The sequence below is a fragment of the Nicotiana sylvestris genome, chromosome 2 (assembly GCF_000393655.2).
Source record: "Nicotiana sylvestris chromosome 2, ASM39365v2, whole genome shotgun sequence".
Taxonomy (NCBI): Eukaryota; Viridiplantae; Streptophyta; class Magnoliopsida; order Solanales; family Solanaceae; genus Nicotiana; species Nicotiana sylvestris.
The window spans coordinates 64,997,797-65,014,771 of NC_091058.1; the positions used below are offsets into that span (position 1 = coordinate 64,997,797).

General features: G+C 35.5%; 2 protein-coding genes across 2 annotated transcripts; one reads left to right on the plus strand and one right to left on the minus strand.

Annotated features, from left to right (window-relative positions):
* Positions 1-372: 372 nt before the first annotated feature.
* Positions 373-2,891, minus strand: LOC104216162 (sulfiredoxin, chloroplastic/mitochondrial). Its single transcript, XM_009766164.2, has 5 exons — positions 2,736-2,891; positions 1,419-1,573; positions 911-944; positions 702-795; positions 373-576 (listed from the first exon to the last, which is right to left on the minus strand). Exons 1-5 carry the CDS (start codon positions 2,806-2,808, stop codon positions 561-563), a joined length of 372 nt encoding a protein of 123 aa, XP_009764466.1. The 5' UTR covers positions 2,809-2,891; the 3' UTR covers positions 373-560.
* A 5,556-nt stretch (positions 2,892-8,447) lies between these two features.
* Positions 8,448-16,769, plus strand: LOC104231459 (14 kDa zinc-binding protein). The gene is made up of 6 exons (XM_070167941.1): positions 8,448-8,572; positions 8,648-8,743; positions 14,334-14,414; positions 15,456-15,603; positions 16,162-16,279; positions 16,522-16,769. The coding sequence occupies exons 1-6, from the start codon at positions 8,538-8,540 to the stop codon at positions 16,587-16,589; spliced, it is 546 nt and encodes a 181-aa protein (XP_070024042.1). The 5' UTR covers positions 8,448-8,537; the 3' UTR covers positions 16,590-16,769.
* The last annotated feature ends 206 nt before the right edge of the window (positions 16,770-16,975 follow it).

A 16,975-nucleotide genomic window follows, 5' to 3' on the forward strand; every position in this document is an offset into this window, starting at 1 on the left:
TATTCTGCTCTATAAATGGAATTGAAGGGGAGGGGGGAAAAAACCAATACAAGAAGAACAAGAATCATAAATTTCTAATATCCAGCCTCTGCCTCTTCAATGATCGACAACCTCAACCCAACCAAACAAACCAGCATGGTCTGGTGATTTGTCACTGGTTCTTATCCTTTTGAAGAACTGCAATATGTCGCTTGAGCCTTTATTTGAAGTTTTTCTTACCATGAGAGAAACATAAGGGGGCATTTTTACCAAATAGTAGCCCATAGCAAAGGGGAAGAACGAGAAAGATGAGAATCCCTTCCAGGGAAAGTGAAACAACAATTGTGCAATGTTGCTTTGGTTTACTGGTGTAGTTATGGCCTGGGATTTGTATAGCAATGCATAAACTCATTATCTTCTTTTGCATCATCAACCATGTCTAATGTACAAACTCCAACTTTAGGTACTGAATACATCAAACATTGGCAAATTTTGTATGCATATACATTACATATACATCATCAGTGTTGGAAGACAATCTATTATCATGTATCTCCCATTTAGAGTAATTTAGCAGGATCTTATCGAAGATGGTGCCTGCAAAGGTGATATCAAAGATGGTGCAACATCAGCGGAGAGAACTAAAAGCAATGAAAGGTAAAATCAATAGAATGATATTAGATATTAAAATAAAGAAGATGGAGAAAAAAAAGGGGAGGCACCTCAAGGTTTCTTTTGTTCCACGACGAATTTTGCAACGAATAGTTGGAAGGCCAAGCCGCTGATGAGCTTCATAGCGATGACAACCAGAAAACCCTGGAAAAGACAAGAGACATTATTTAATTCTCTTTAGCAATTAAAGATCAAGTAATGGTTGAAAGATCACAATGATAGCTTAATGCTTAGGGAAGAAACTGAAAAGAGGACATACCGTAGTAAACTCCATCCACCTCAAGCACATCAATCTGCATAAGATAAAGAACTGTCTGAGTCCTAATATTCACCCGCAGATGGGTTGACATGAACTAAGGCAAAACTTCTATTGGTAAGTACTTTAACCATGCATATACAAGAAGGAATAGAAGTGTCAAAAGTGACTTTCCCATAATTAGCTGATAAAGGACAATGTTTTCAGATGTCAAGGCTGTGACCCTCTCTGTTAGCAAAGGATTGACGGAAATTTAGTTCAAGCTGGGGCATAAGATCTATGGCTTATGCCCTACAGGAAAGTTTAGGACTCGGTTATTTTCTTGAGGTTATAAGTCATCAGATAGGAAATTAGGAAGTGGGAGTTAACTAAGTCATGAATATAAGGACAAACAAATTCATTCACGACAATGGGAGTGCATGCGAGTAAATTCTCATCTGCACTTATGTTTGAAGACAAAGTAACATCAAATCATGTGAAAAGTAAATAACAACAAAGGATTTGTAATTACAGGTACTTGAAGCCCGATTTCCTTAATGCTATCCATCAGTTCCATCACTTTTTGCTGGTCATTAGCTCTGGTACGCATGAGTGGCCTTCGGATTTTATCAAGGGGAAGTTCAAGAATCACTGGCCCCGCTGATTGAGGCACACCAGGAGTTGACCCTGAAACCATATTATGAATAGTTTAGAAGCATTAACCTTAAGAAATACGTTAAAAAGCATTAAGAACTCGAAGCTGTTCTTTCACTCACAACAAGTCTACATGACCAACAAAAGCACACACAACTGGTAGGTTTAGGAGTAAAGACTGCATTTCAAAGAAAACATTGAAAAATCTAAATTAGGCTCACTGAATATTTAGTATGAACAGGAGAGAAAACCGGATTCATCAACTAAATGGTTCCTGTAATTATGCTTTCAGTTTCTGTTTCCTGGATTGCAGATGGGGATGGTTGCAATGAGAGAAACTAGGGGTGATCTCCTAATTCTCTGAAGTAGGTTATTTATTTCATTCTTTATGGTATTCGACTTCGGAAACAACAACAACAAACCCACCCACAAGTGGTGTCCGGGGAGGGTAGTGTGTACACATACCTTATCCCTACCTTGAAGGTAAAGTATTCGCCTTCGAAAACATGATGCATTTCCCTCCGTATGTTGTACAATGATATAAAGATTAAAATTCTATACCATTATTCTTCTCTGCTTTTATTTACTTATGCAACGATTAACAATTTTGAGCAAGAACCCAGAAATGCCTATGCTAAGCTCAACTCAAAGAGCACAGCCTTTAACCAATTTGACTATTATGGATACACTAATTGTTTGTATTACGCAGAACCCATAACTGGTTTTGCCAGAATAACCAATATATAGTCTATACCAAGAAAATATTCCCAGCATAAATCTCTAAAACACTATTAAATAATCCAAACAAATACATGAAGCAAGATATGTATCATTAAAATAACTCAATTTTTTAGGCAATTCAATCAGAACAATTTTGGTTGATAGGGGTTCATTCTAAAGAACAACACAAACAAACAAACAAAAGCACACATCTTTGGCAGTTTTAGAAGCAAAGAAATAGCATTTGAATAATATAGAAAAAGAATTTTGATAACCGCCAAAAGTGGTATTATCTAAATTGTGCTCAGACAACAGTTATATATACTACAATCAGTTGATTTGAGCAGAACCCATAATTATCTATTTTTGGCTAAATTCTACTAAGAGAACATATAAATCTTTTCTCTAAGTACACATTTTGAGCAGAAATTCTCAATAACCATAGTAGTATTTTAGGAAGAATGAACATGGATACCGTTAGAGGAGGACGAGACAGTGAAGCTCCGCAAACGCAGGTTATTTGGAAGTTGCACTACAAAATTTGCCATTTTCAGACCTCTTGTGTTTGAAGCTGACACGACTTCTTCATATATATTTGAACACAAAAGAAAAAAAGACGCAAACGTGTTTTTTGTGGATTAGAAATTAGAATCCACATTTTTTATACAAAAAAGAAGAAGAAAAATTTAATCTTTCAAGAATTAACCCAAACCTAATCTCTTAAATTAGAAATAGCCCACGGATATATAATATATATAATACATGTATAATATATGTATAACTATGTATAATCAATATATATAAAAAATAAACATTAAATCTGCCTATTTGTGTAACAAAGTATTACTTAAAATTTATAAAGGAAATTTTTTAGCAGAGTAAATAGTAAACAAAAATATAAAGAGGTCCCCAATTGTCCCACATTTCTCTTTTCCCCAAAAGGAGAGAAACTTTAATTGTCCAACCTGAGGGGAATTGGTAAAAAAGTTTTAACCTAAGATATAAAATATAAAGTATTAACATTCTCCCAAAACAAGGGGAGAAAAAAAACGCAATACTTAATATTAATATATATATATATATATATATATATATATCTTTTAAACCAAAAAAAAGGGAGAAAAAAAGAAAGAGAAAAAGGCAAAAAAAGAAAAAACTGTTATAAATATATTATATTATGGATGTTCATTTAGTACTGCGTTGTAAATAAGCTTCCTGAAGAAGCTTATCCATATGGGACTCTACCGTAAATATGTTTATCTATTTAAGTACTCTATTGGAAATAAACTTCCTGAAGAAGTTTATCACTTCGATACCCGGTTATGGATAAACATTACCCCCGGTAGAAGATTATCCATACCGGGTATAATAAGTTTATCCTTTCAGTACCCAGTTATGGATAAATATTATCCCCGGTAGAAGATTATCCATACCAGGTATAATAAGCTTATCCTTTCAGTACCCAGTTATGTATAAACATTACCCCTGGTAGAAGATTATCCATATCGGGTATAATAAGTTTATCCTTTCAGTACTCCGTTATGGATAAACATTGCTCTCAGTAGAAGATTATTCATATCTGGTATAGTAGCAGCTTACACAGCAGCTTCCTTTCTTCTATAAATAGAAGAGATTTCAGTTCATTATGTACATCAGTTTGAATTCAAATAATATATCAGTCTCTCTCTATACTTGTCTTAATTTCATAGTCTTTATTTTATAACACGTTATCAACACGAGACTCTGCCATCTCGAGCAAATATTTTGAAAGTATCTGAGGTAAGAACTTTCTTTTCCTAGATAATGTCAAATCTTTCTAAACTTGAATTTGTAGCCCTGGATATATCGGGCAAAAGCTACATGTCTTGGGTACTTGATGCTGAAATTCATCTTGATGCGGTGGGTCTGGCAGACACCATCAAAGACAAAAATCAGGCATCAAACCAAGACCGTGCCAAAGCAATGATATTCATACGCCATCACCGTGATGAGGGCCTGAAAATGGAATATCTTACTGTTAAAGATCCAGTCATACTGTGGAATAATTTGAAAGATAGATATGACCACCTGAAGATGGTCGTTCTTCCACAAGCACGATATGATTGGACTCATCTAAGGCTACAAGATTTTAAATCTATCAGTGAGTATAATTCTGCTATGTTCAGAATTATTTCCCAATTGAAGTTATGTGGTGATAATATTACTGATCATGATATGTTGGAGAAAACTTTCACCACTTTTCATGCCTCGAATATGCTCCTGCAACAGCAATATCGAGAGATGTGATTTAAAAAATATTCTGAACTTATCTCACATCTTCTTATAGCGGAGCAACATAATGGGCTATTAATGAAAAATTATGAAAGCCGACCTACTGGTTCTTGTCCATTCCCTAAAGTGAATGAGACGAACTTCCACCAGGCTAAACGTGGAAAAGGTCGTGGCCCCAGTCGTGGTCGGGAAAGAAACTCTAATCATGGTAATAATAATGCACCAAAGAACACTTTTCACCACCAGCAGTGGAAAAGGAAGGAACAAAAGCATGAAGCGGTGCAAACACCAAATGCAGAAAATACATGCTATAGATGTGGAGAAAAAGGGCACTGGTCACGTACCTGTCGTACGCCAAAGCACCCGGTTGAGCTTTATCAAGCCTCCCTAAAGAAAACAGAGAAAAATGTTGAAGCAAATTTTATTTCTGAAGATAATTTAGACTTCATGCATTTGGATGTAACTGATTACCTTGCACTCCCAGAAGGAGAAACAAGTCATGTAATCGGTGGTGAATCTGTAAAAATGTAAATATTTTAATTTTTGTTATTTGTAATAGATAGTATGATTATGTAATTGTTGTACATAAAGAAAAATTATGATTTGATAATGATGTTTACTATAATATATCTTGTTTATGTCATTTTGAAAAATATAGATAACATTATTAGATCAACTTAAACTCTAGCAGAGTTTGCAAGAAATATACAACCACAAGAAGTGATTATATTTCGTATATCTCATTGTAATTATATTTTGTTAAGTACCAGAAATGGTATATGCCTATGATCACCAGAAATGATAATTTAGGCTTTCTATGGTTACAATTGAAGATAAACTACATAAATATTCTCTATATTAAATGCACGCCTCGATTTGCTCCTGAAGTAGTAAATATTTTAAAAGAGGTTGAGGCATCACAATTTGATATGATTAATGCGCATTCAGATAATTATGTTCGATTTCCTGAAGGATGGGAACTTTTGATAATATTAATCCATTCCCTGAAGTGAATGTGACAATACTAATAAGTCGGGTAAATATGAACGCGCTCTTAATGTGAATACATTACAATTCACCTCCAGAAGAGTTAATATAATTGAGAGAATATATACTCAATATTTCGTATTTTAAATTTGCTCCTGAAGAAGTAACACAATTGAAATTGCCTCATGAAGTGGAAAAATATTATGAAGAGGAGTTTTCGTGTGCTTAAACAATTGTTTTACATTGTTTATTTGATTGTGATTTTCTCTCATGACACCAGCAGTGTCTGAGCAATATTTGATAGTACAAAATGTATCAACAACTCCTGAAGAGCTAAATGTTTGCCTAAAGAATACATGACACCAGTAGTGCCAGATAAATATTAGATTGTGGATAATAAATGAAGGCTCTCGAAGAGCTTATATACAAATATGTCATTCATATTATATGATTATGGTCAAAACATATGTTGTAGTAAACCTGAAGTTTACTAATACAAATGGCTATCATATTGAGACTACAAATGATTGGAAGATTGATAATCTTCATGTTTCCACAATCATAGGGGGTAAAATAATATGTATGTGAGAAGTTACCCGCCTTATTCTTTAATTTGTACTATATCATGTATCACAGTAAACCAAGAAGTTTACTAAAGCAAAAGTTTATGCCATAGTAAACCAGAAGTTTACTAAGAGATAGCACATGACATGATAAACTTGAAGTTTTCATTTGCCATTTTTAAATGAGCTATTTGAGAATTCAGATAAGCATATACTAAAGAACTAGAAGATTCTTCAGGAATTCTCATGTGTTGCTTGTTCTCATAATGAATTGATTATACCAGCTAAAGTTGGGACTAAGACCCCTGATTCTGAAATATATAAAAGGTGAATATGGGCCCGTTCACCTATCATGTGAACCACTTATAGGTGCATATATGAGATGGTTACATGTGTAATTATTGTCAACCTGCAGATTGGCATTTGGAATTGCTTTTCCCGATTAAGAGCATAATTTTCAGATTATGAAATCAAGACAGTTCATCTTGATAATGCTGGTTTATATCCAAGCTGGTTTAGCATTGAATACCTCCTATTAATGGCTAAACCATTTCTTATGAGAACAAAGCTTCATGTGTTGGTCTAAGATTTTCTAAATTGCATATAGCAGCACTTGTATGCATCAGATCAACAATATATGATAAGTCCTCCCTTCACAATTGATTTAGGATCAGAAACCAAATATTTTTACTATCTTTTGTTGCGTGGTATATGATTAATTTCTCTACCATAATACACAAAGATATGTTTCCCAAAGATGATTAGGGATATATGTTAGTTTTTCTAACATTTGGGGGATGGAATAAACAGTTGAAAAATATGCTATATGAATCGAATTATCATGATCCTCACTTAGAAGATAATTCAAGTCGAATGCCAGAAGCATTTGCTGATCCAAAATTAAATATCATATTTCAGCTGCAAATGCTCCTATTAAAATTAAAGTCCCTGAAGGATAGAGTTTACTGTACGCATGAAGCGTGGTAGACCAATCGGTTCCAAAGGTAACAATCCTTGAAAAATAGTAGGAGCTAATGATCAAAATGATCATAATGAGGAGGAAATAAGCTCTAGAAGAGCCCACGACATAACATTTCATGAAACTCCCGAAAAAGTTCAGGTACCTGAAAATAAAGAAAGTGATGAGATCTCCACAAGTTATGTCGCTTCGGAACTGACACAAAATGATCGTCGACGATACATTTTCAGGAAAATTGTGACATTGATGTGCATCAAATTAGTTCAAGTGACAATCCAACAGATTGTCTTTATCAACATCAATTTTTGAGAATATGGTATACAAGATTGGAATTCGGAGACTCAAATATTTGAAATAAGGTTTTCTTCAGGGGGAGTAAAATGCGCGATGTACTCTTTTTCCTTTACTAAGGTTTTTCCCACAGGGTTTTCTTTATAAGGTTTTTAATGAGGCAGCCAGCAATGCGTATTACTAAATATGTGTACTCTTTTTCCTTCACTAGGATTTTTTCCCACGTGGTTTTTCCTAGTAAGGTTTTAATGAGGCACATTATCTTTTAATGAACATCCAAGGGGGAGTGTTATAAATATATTATATTATGGATGTTCATTTAGTACTCCGTTGTAAATAAGCTTCCTGAAGAAGCTTATCCATATGGGACTCCACCGTAAATATGTTTATCTATTTAAGTACTTTATTGGAAATAAGCTTCCTGAAGAAGCTTATCACTTCGATACCCGGTTATGGATAAACATTACCCCCGGTAGAAGATTATCCATACCGAGTATAATAAGCTTATCCTTTCAGTACCCAATTATGGATAAACATTACCCCCGATAGAAGATTATCCATACCGGGTATAATAAACTTATCCTTTCAGTACCCAGTTATGGATAAATATTATCTCCGGTAGAAGATTATCCATACCGGGTATAATAAGCTTATCCTTTCAGTACCCAGTTATGGATAAACATTACCCCGGTAGAAGATTATCCATATCGGGTACAATAAGCTTATCCTTTCAGTACTCCGTTATGGATAAACATTGCTCTCAGTAGAAGATTATCCATATCTGGTATAGTAGCAGCTTACACAGCAGCTTCCTTTCTTCTATAAATAGAATAGATTTCAGTTTAGTATGTACATCAGTTTGAATTCAAATAATATATCAGTCTCTCTTAATATTTGTCTTTACTTTATAGTCTTTATTTTATAACAAAAACTGCAATTAGTTAAATTTCCAAAAAAGAAAATGTTATGAGTTGAAAATTGTATTTACGAATTCTATCCAAAATAATTACGCCATACTAGTACTACTTAAAAAAAAAAATTGCCGTACGATCCACGGCTGTGAAACGTATAAAATTATAATCATGGAAATTACGCAATAAAAGTAATTGCTCAGAGACCCTTAGATTTTCTTCAATTTCATCTGTTAGACCAATTAATTGCAGCGTTTTCGTTTTCTCTCACTTCCATGGCTGCTATGATAAACTCTCTCACCCTTTTGCGGTACATTTTACTCTCCCCACTCCCACTCTCTCCTTTTTTTTCCCTCTCTACTCATTGAAAGATGTGATTTTGCAGAGGCCCTTCAATAGTAAAAGCTTTGGGTTTCATAAAGGCATCAAATTTCATAGCTACAACTCCACCAGCCTTGCGTCATCCCCTTCATTCTCTCAGGTTTTGTAAATTTCTCTTGAAAACCTGACTCTTTAGCGGTTCAATAATTATATCCATATTCGATTAAACTGACATTGCTTATGTGTTGTTCTTCGTGGGGGTGAGCTTGTACTGCATGCTGGAGCTGTTGTACTATTAACTCTGTTTGTTTTTGCTGAGGAATCTATCATTTCTTGACATGCTTCTGCAAAGTGGGTTTCTTGTATTATTTTAATTATGGTGTTTAAGATATTAATTTGACTTGCAAAATTATATTAGTGATAGTTGAAGAATATATTTAAGTAGTGGTTGACAGTTCATTTGATAGATAAAACAACATGTCAAATTTCGAGTTACTGACAGTTGTATATAGAAATGTAATGGTGTCAAAACATTACGGGTTGTTGCCAAATGAAAAGTGTTTCATAAAAGTTCCTGTGCTGGTTGTCTGAGATTGTACAGTGTGGTGGAGCTACTGAAGGTTTCGAATAGGTCATCTTCATCGAGGGATGATAACTGTTCTTGGTAGTTTGAGTCCTTGTTGTTTTCATTTCAAAGTGGAATGCTTTTTCTGTGTTGCTTCTCTTAATCTCTTTTAGTACTACATTACATGCATAATAAGTGATTGTAGTTGTCACACCTCCTTTTTGCGCGCCCGCCCCGAAGGGTTAAATGCGCGGGTGGAGTTTTTTCAATTTAAGTGACAATATTCGAAATGGGATTATTTATTTAATTCAGAGTCGCCACTTGGGAAAGGTTTGGCTTTTGGTGTCCCAAGTCACCGGTTTATCTTGAATCCCAAATCGAGGAAATTTTCGACTTTTCCAAATGAAGTCTGCGAACCAGAAATTCTAAGTAAGGAATTCTGTTGACCCGAGGGAAGGTGTTAGGCACCCTCGAATCCCGTGGTTCTAGCACGGTCGCTTAAATTGTTATAATGGCTAAATATCTGATTTAAATACATGTTGTGACTTATGTGCTTTTATTAAGTTTAAACCGCTTTTATTATTATCATTTATTTTTATAGAATTGCAACGTCGTGAAAATGCATCTCGAACCACGTCACAATCAATGCACCCGTAGTTGTTAACACATTTCGACTCCGTTGAGATTTGAATTTGGGTCACATAAATGCGCACCCGAATTTAAGAATGTAATTTAATTAAGCCGCGCCTAAAGAGTCTAACGCGTTATTATTTTCTGAGAAGGCCATGAGATTCACTAAACGGCCTAGCCCGAATTCTAAATATTATGATTAGTTGTTGAAGGCCCCGCAATTTGCATTTTTTTTCTTTTATTTGGCGAGGCTCGTCTCATTATTTTTAAAAAAGGATAAAACCTACAATGACTACATTTCTTATTGTTTTCGTTTCCAGAAATAGAAGAAGGAAAGATGTATGCTAATTGAAATATATGTTTTGACCAAAAACGGATTACTATCAATTTCTAATCACTTATAAAATGAAAAGACGCCATACCTTATGAAATATTTTTGGTTGAACAAAGAAGCTATATGGAGGTGGATGGAATGCAATACTTAATCCGAACATTTTCTCGAATCGAGCTTAACTAGACTTATTTAAGCTAGGTTAAGGAAATTGAATGCTAGGCATTGTTACTAATGGGGATTCGAACATGTACCTATATGTTGCCTAACGGTCCTGATAAATGGAAAGAAAATAACACAGAACATTATTGTGTAGGTGGAAATATTCTATCCTATACATGTCATTAGTTGACGGGAATCCAGTCGAAAGTTCTATGCCAATTATCCACACCTTCTATATATTATACCATTACATCTTGTACTTAGCAAACAACTAGAAACTAAGATGCAAAAAAACTAAACTTGATTAAGTATAGTCTAACTAATCTTTCACTACTGAATCACACTAATCAATTTATACAACAGAAATCAGTATATCACAAGTAGTACAAAACAGACATCTGAATCTTCTTCAAGAACTCCTTTCATTTCATGCTTTTGAACTGTTACAGTTAACACCAAAGTTGGATTTGAAATGTGTACCTGGAAAACACTGAATACTGAAATGCAAAGAAGAAGTGAAGCAGAAAGGTCAGCAGCAGCAGGAAACCAAATAGCAGCAGCAACAGCAGGTAACCAAATAGAAAGCAAAATCCCAGTGCAAGATGCAGCTGGAACCAATGAAAGATGACAGAGTGTGGCAAGTTCCCGGTAATATGAATCAGAATTTAGGCAAAACAGATCTGGGGATGCACTGATGCTACACACAACTAAAAATCTCAAACAGAACTCAAAAGAAATCGATATGGAACAGGGAAATCCGGCCAGATGAGAATCAAGACAAAGAGGAAAGATGCAGTTCCTCTTTCCTGTGTTATCCTCCCTCTATCTATTTCTGTCTGTGTGTATATATCTGTATGTATTTCCACTCTCTCTTTCAAAAATTCCTCACAGTGTGTGTCTTTTCTCTTCTCAAATCTTCCGGGTTCTCTAGCCTCTAATCCTCTAGGTGTCTCTCCAACTCTGTATCCCTCTCCTTAATGCCAGGTGGTATCCTTTTCTCTTTTGCTCTCTTCTCTGTGTGTGTGTTTTTCTTTTTCAGCTCTCAAGGTCCAGTCTCTATCCCCCTCTCTGTATATCTATATCCCTCTTTTATATCTCTCAATGTGCCCCTTTTTATAAGCCTCAACACTACTCCTTTTAACGGCCTCTTTTTAATATCACAGTACTCCTCCCATGTGCCTTTTTCATTTTCAGATTCCAATTAGTTATTTAAGTATTAACCCCCATCAACATTCCCTGGCAGACTTAACTTTTAAAAGGTTTAATACTTTTAAACTAAAGCAAGGTATGGGCAGTAGAATATATCTGACAGCATATGCTGTCAAATTATTTAAAACTTAACAAAGACCTTTATGCAGGCCACAGGTTGTGCACAAAGCACATGAGGTGCACCAATGCACATGCTGTGCAAGAGTGCACATGCCCTCCAATGCAGAATTTAAACCAAACATCCCTTTTACATTACTGATCCAAATCAACAGCTATAAGTAAACAAAACTGGTTCTTAATTGATTCAACAAATGCTTAGCAGAAGTAAGTCGATTTGTTATTGTTCGGACAGTTGAAACTAATTGACGACACATGTCGACTCGACTATATTAGCATTAACATACACAATCGTAGCAAAAAATCAGACATTTAAACAGTATCGATACATGGTTCGAATTATACTGACTAAGCAGAAATGCACTCGAGGAGTCAATTAGTCAGTCCAAACTTGAAATTCAAACTAATTGCACAACAAATACATAATGCCTTATCAGAATAGGAGGGGGGATTTAGACAAACACAGAGGTTCAGATAAAGTGGACAAACAAAAGTTGATAAAATTAAAACAAATATGAACAGACTTTTAAAACAAATCACACGGACTAAAACAAGTAAAAGGAAAAAAGCAAATTCACCTTAAAACTCGAAAAATCAAAAGTTAAAATCGGATTTGGACAGACCTTTCTTAAGGCTGAACGGACTTTAATCGAAGTGTTTCTCAGATGAGAAACACTTTGGTTAACGTCCATTAGACCTTAATCTCTTCGGTTGAACCAGTGACGAAGAACTACAAAATTTCCAAAACTCAGATCTGGGATTCATGCTTCCCTGGTCAGATTCGGACCAAACCAAGTATGGTTTGGTCACGAGGGGGGTCTGGGGAGTATCTGGTGTGAAGCTGGGGTTGGTTGGTGTAAACCGAGTTTTGACTCGAATCTTCAAATGAAGATTCGAGGACCTAGGGGATGATTCGAACTAAGCGGTCAACAGGTCTATGTTCAGGGTGGTGAGGGGGTTCTATGGTGTTGAGGTGAAGGTCACCGGCGTTCATGCCGCCGGTTTTCATGGTGGGGGATACAGGGGCGGCTCTAGGGTTTGATGGGGATGAAGTTGAAGACGGAGGCTGGGGTGTCGGATGGGGGGGGGCAGGGTAAGGTTAAAGGGTTTATATATGGAATGAGTGGGTTAATCTCAGCCGTTGGATCAACTGAAATCAATGGCTTGGATCTAAGGGCTTAGGGGAAACGGTGTCGTTTCAACTAATGGGGGTTTGGGTTGGTCCGTGTGGAACGGGTCGGGTTTTGTTCGTGGGTATGGGAAATGTGATCTTGGCCGTTGATCAATCTGAGATCAACGGCCCAGACCACACTGGATTGAAACGACGTCGTTTGGACTCTCTATGCATCAGCTGGACTTGGACCGGGCAGGCCTGGTTTGGACGTTGTTTGTTTTGGGCCAATTTTAATAAATTGGCCCAATCCGGAAGAAGATTATTTCTTTTTCTTTTCTTTCTTTTTTTTTTATTTTAAAAACAAAATTAAGCAAAAAATCAAATTAAAAATTAAATACACACTCAATACAATTATTCACACACACTAAAATATTTCAAAACAGGTAAAATCAAACAAATCAAAATCACGGACAAAGATGCCTATTTATGATTTTCTTTTTTTTAACGACCGGATTACGGTTCGAATTACGCCTGACACACACATTTTGTATTTTAAATAAATAAATAAGAAAAAATAAAAATGGGCAAAAGTCACAAATAAATCAACAAAGTGCCGCACAGAAATCCGAAAATTGTACAGCAGGGCCAATTATTATTTTTTATTTCTTTTGGAGCGATTGTCGTGCGAAACAAAAATCACGTGCTCACAGTAGTCATGTCAGTTGTCATTTGAATGCAAATTCTCTTCATTGTTGTCATTCTCTTTCTTTAAAGCTGTAACTGAGGCTCTAAACCAGACTTGGACTGTTCCAACATATCATAGAGATAATACTTTGATTCTCATAAGGATTTCCTAATTGTTTTTGATGTGTTTAAAATCCTTTGCGAGGAAAATTATAATCAGGAATACATTATTTAAGGGTCTATATCTGTCAGTGAGTTTGTGTTACCTGTAGTAACTTGTGCATGGGAGATAATCTTCTATGTGGTTACTGGGTAGAGCCTTATCTTGTAATTGGAAAGGTATTGTTTGGCATGGAAGTTTCTTTTTTTCATATGCTTTCTCTATTGCTGGTAGTGATGAGCTCTTATCAACTGCATGGACGGACTTCACGAGATAGGAACTTTAGTGCCTTTACGAGTAGATCAGTAGAGGCTAGAGCTGTGAACTACTTTGTTTAATTTTAACCTATGGAATACGAGCTTGATTATTCTCGCAAGCTCAGTTATGAATTTGTACTACTTACATAGATTAGTTGATTTTACATGTTATGTAAACTCCAATTAGTAGCAATCAAGTCGTATCCTAAATCTTCACGTTCTACACTAGATCACTGTTATCAAACAATTTCAGGCAAAAATCTGATATAGTCTCGTCACTATCTTATAAACTACTTTTGCAATAAAATACTTATAAAAACTATTTCTGCACTAGAAAAGAAGTTTCTAGCGTAGCCCCTGAGCGTAAAAAGTTATGATAAACGTTTTCTATGTTTAATTAATACAAATGCAAATCAGGAGCTTACTTATAGGAATATTTGTAATTTAGAATGCGCTTTCTCTGCTCCCAGAGTTCCTCTTCAAGTTTCTCATTGAAATTTGTTTTCTTTTGTTAAAGACAGGTCTTATGTAGCTGCTGCACATGATGAGGAAGCAACTGCCAGGACAGCTGCCGTAAATGCTGATACTGGAGCTCCAACCATGTACTATTTTCCTGTGGATAGTTCTATTACTCAATAAGTTTAGATTGTCAAAACTTGAAACAAATTAACAGGATGTTTGTATCACTCTTTCAGTCTTTCTGATTGGACTATAGAATTTAAGTGTTCCTTACTATGGAAATAGAAGTCCTTTAATTTTATTGACTACTGGAGATAATTATTGAAGAAGAATCACACTGTAGAGTTATCTTTTAAGTAAAAGGTCGAAGTCATTGGCGCTAAAAATTTAAGTCAATACCATTATTTTGAACTCTGCATCCTTTTGTGTATTGTGCTTTTCTTTTGGATAGGTGTCCTTTCACTTGCATTTCTCATTTCAAAAACCTCCCTAGTGTATAGGTTCCTCAAGAACTGGAGTTTGGATTTTGGAATCAGATGCATTGGTACATAGGGTTTCTTACGCACATAGCAGTCAGTAAAAATAAAAAGGCTGATTGCTACAACATCTGCTATTTTTTTCCCATGAATTCCTGGTTACTTATGGTAGATGATAACTAGAAATGCATTTCTAAGAACAACAGATGTCCCTTGTAAAAAAAAAAAAAAAGAACAACAGATGTCTACTTTTGAGAAGGATGTGACCTAGATAGTAATCAGATATTCAGACTCTTCAAATAATTACTTCAATTGTCCCTTATCAAAAAAATAAGTACTTCAATTCTCATTAAATATCATCGTTCAGTTTTTGTTCAAGATGTTACCTCATAGTTGGCCTCCAACTGTTCCATCTAATACATTTTGTACTATAAAAAAAAGATTTAAAGTTAATTGGACACTTGAATTTTACAAGGTAACAAGTGTTTGTCGTGAGAATAGTTTGTTTATATGCTTCTTGATTGCCTTCCCTGAGAAAGAATGATTATACTGATCTTGGTTAATTAGACGAGCTGCTTAAGCTCTTATTTCATAGTTGTACATTTGACATGAACATCCACAGCTTGACTTGCATAATTTCTGTCAGACATGGTGACTGAGTGATCATCTAGGCTCACCGCATTCTGATTAAATTTTTTCTGCATTCAGATTTGATAAAATCATCGCAAAGGAGATACCTGCCTCTGTAGTATATGAGGATGAAAAAGTTCTTGCTTTTCGCGACATCAATCCTCAAGCTCCCGTTCATGTTCTAGTTATCCCGAAGTCGAGGGATGGATTAACAGAGCTTGGAAAGGTGGTGTTTTTTTCTTCATCTACTTTTCTGATAATATCATTACTGTGAGAACACATTCCCTGCCTAGTTTCAAGGAATGTGCATCTTGACTTTCGGTATACCACAAATCACAAATGGTCTCTACTAAAATTTGGGGTGTGAGAATCTAAACTTATTGTCCCACATCAGAAATAGATGACCACAATATCTCCATAAGTTGATATCCCTTTTTTGTACTGGCTTTTGCCCCTGTAATTGAGATATATAGAGTCCTGTTTGTTAAGACAAGACACATATTTTGGATGTAAAATGCAGCCACCTTGCATTGATTTTTGCATGATATTATGCAGTGGTGGCTCTTGTATGTGAAAAGTGCTTGTAGTTTGCAGTGATGATTTTACTGAATAAAGAATAGAAGTATTTAGGGAAAGAGTGTAATCTAGGGGTTGTGAACAACCTTATAGGTTAGCAACTTAGCAGTTGTCATCCGGAAAAAAGTCAATTTTGCTGATGTTCATTTCTGTGCCATTTCCTCTGGTAATTGATGTCTTGCAACTGGTTCTGTTCCAATCTTTGAAGGCTGAACAAAGACATGAAGATATATTGGGTCACCTCCTTTATGCTGCCAAGATAGTAGCGGAGAAAGAAGGCATTGTCGATGGCTTTCGTGTTGTCATTAATAGTGGTGCCTCTGCATGTAAGTCTATCTCCCTTCAAATACTCCCCCACTCTCCTCCAAACATGTGAACCTCAGTGCTAAAAGGGGAATTTTCTGTATGAAACAATGAAGAGAATACCATGCTATTTACATCTCATATGCATCTTAAGTTTTGTTTGCATCTTTAGGAATCCAAAAAAGCATAACAGCACTTACTGAAGAAAGAAAAAAAAGTACTTAGAGTTACTGAAGTAATTACTTATTCTCTCTCTCTCGCATAGGTCAATCCGTGTACCATCTTCACTTGCACGTACTTGGTGGGAGACAGCTGAAATGGCCCCCCGGTTAGAATCAAGCTTGGTTGCCTGCAAGTTTTTCATTTCTCCGCATTGATGTAAACATCGCATGTAAACTGATGTTCAACTTCTGTGGCCTGCCATTATTTAAAGTACTATTGTTAAAAATGATTCAAGTATGTATATTTGGTGAATGACACAGACATTTTTCTTCATTGCATGGATTTTGTGAAGGATTCCGACTGTTTTCCTTCTCCATAATGCGGTTTATTTCTGCTGTTGGTATTAATCTATGTATGTGCTATGCTGAACCCCTATTCTGCATGATTTATTTCTCAAAGCTCCTTCTTGAAGTAGCTAGACATTTGGTTCTCCCATTTTAGAATAGCCATAAAGAACGAAGTATTAAACATTCAATTCCAAGCAAAGACAAAAAATA

Bases quoted from the DNA above. Each gene is read 5' to 3' on its own strand.
- LOC104216162 (XM_009766164.2), bottom strand. From the start codon at position 2,808: ATGGCAAATTTTGTAGTGCAACTTCCAAATAACCTGCGTTTGCGGAGC. The intron at 1,574-2,735 runs GTATCCATGTTC...ATATGGTTTCAG, and splicing joins TGTCTCGTCCTCCTCTAACG to GGTCAACTCCTGGTGTGCCT. The intron at 945-1,418 runs GTAATTACAAAT...TATCTTATGCAG, and splicing joins AAATCGGGCTTCAAGTACCT to ATTGATGTGCTTGAGGTGGA.
- LOC104231459 (XM_070167941.1), top strand. From the start codon at position 8,538: ATGGCTGCTATGATAAACTCTCTCACCCTTTTGCG. The intron at 15,604-16,161 runs GTGGTGTTTTTT...CAATCTTTGAAG, and splicing joins GATTAACAGAGCTTGGAAAG to GCTGAACAAAGACATGAAGA. The intron at 16,280-16,521 runs GTAAGTCTATCT...TCTCTCGCATAG, and splicing joins TAATAGTGGTGCCTCTGCAT to GTCAATCCGTGTACCATCTT.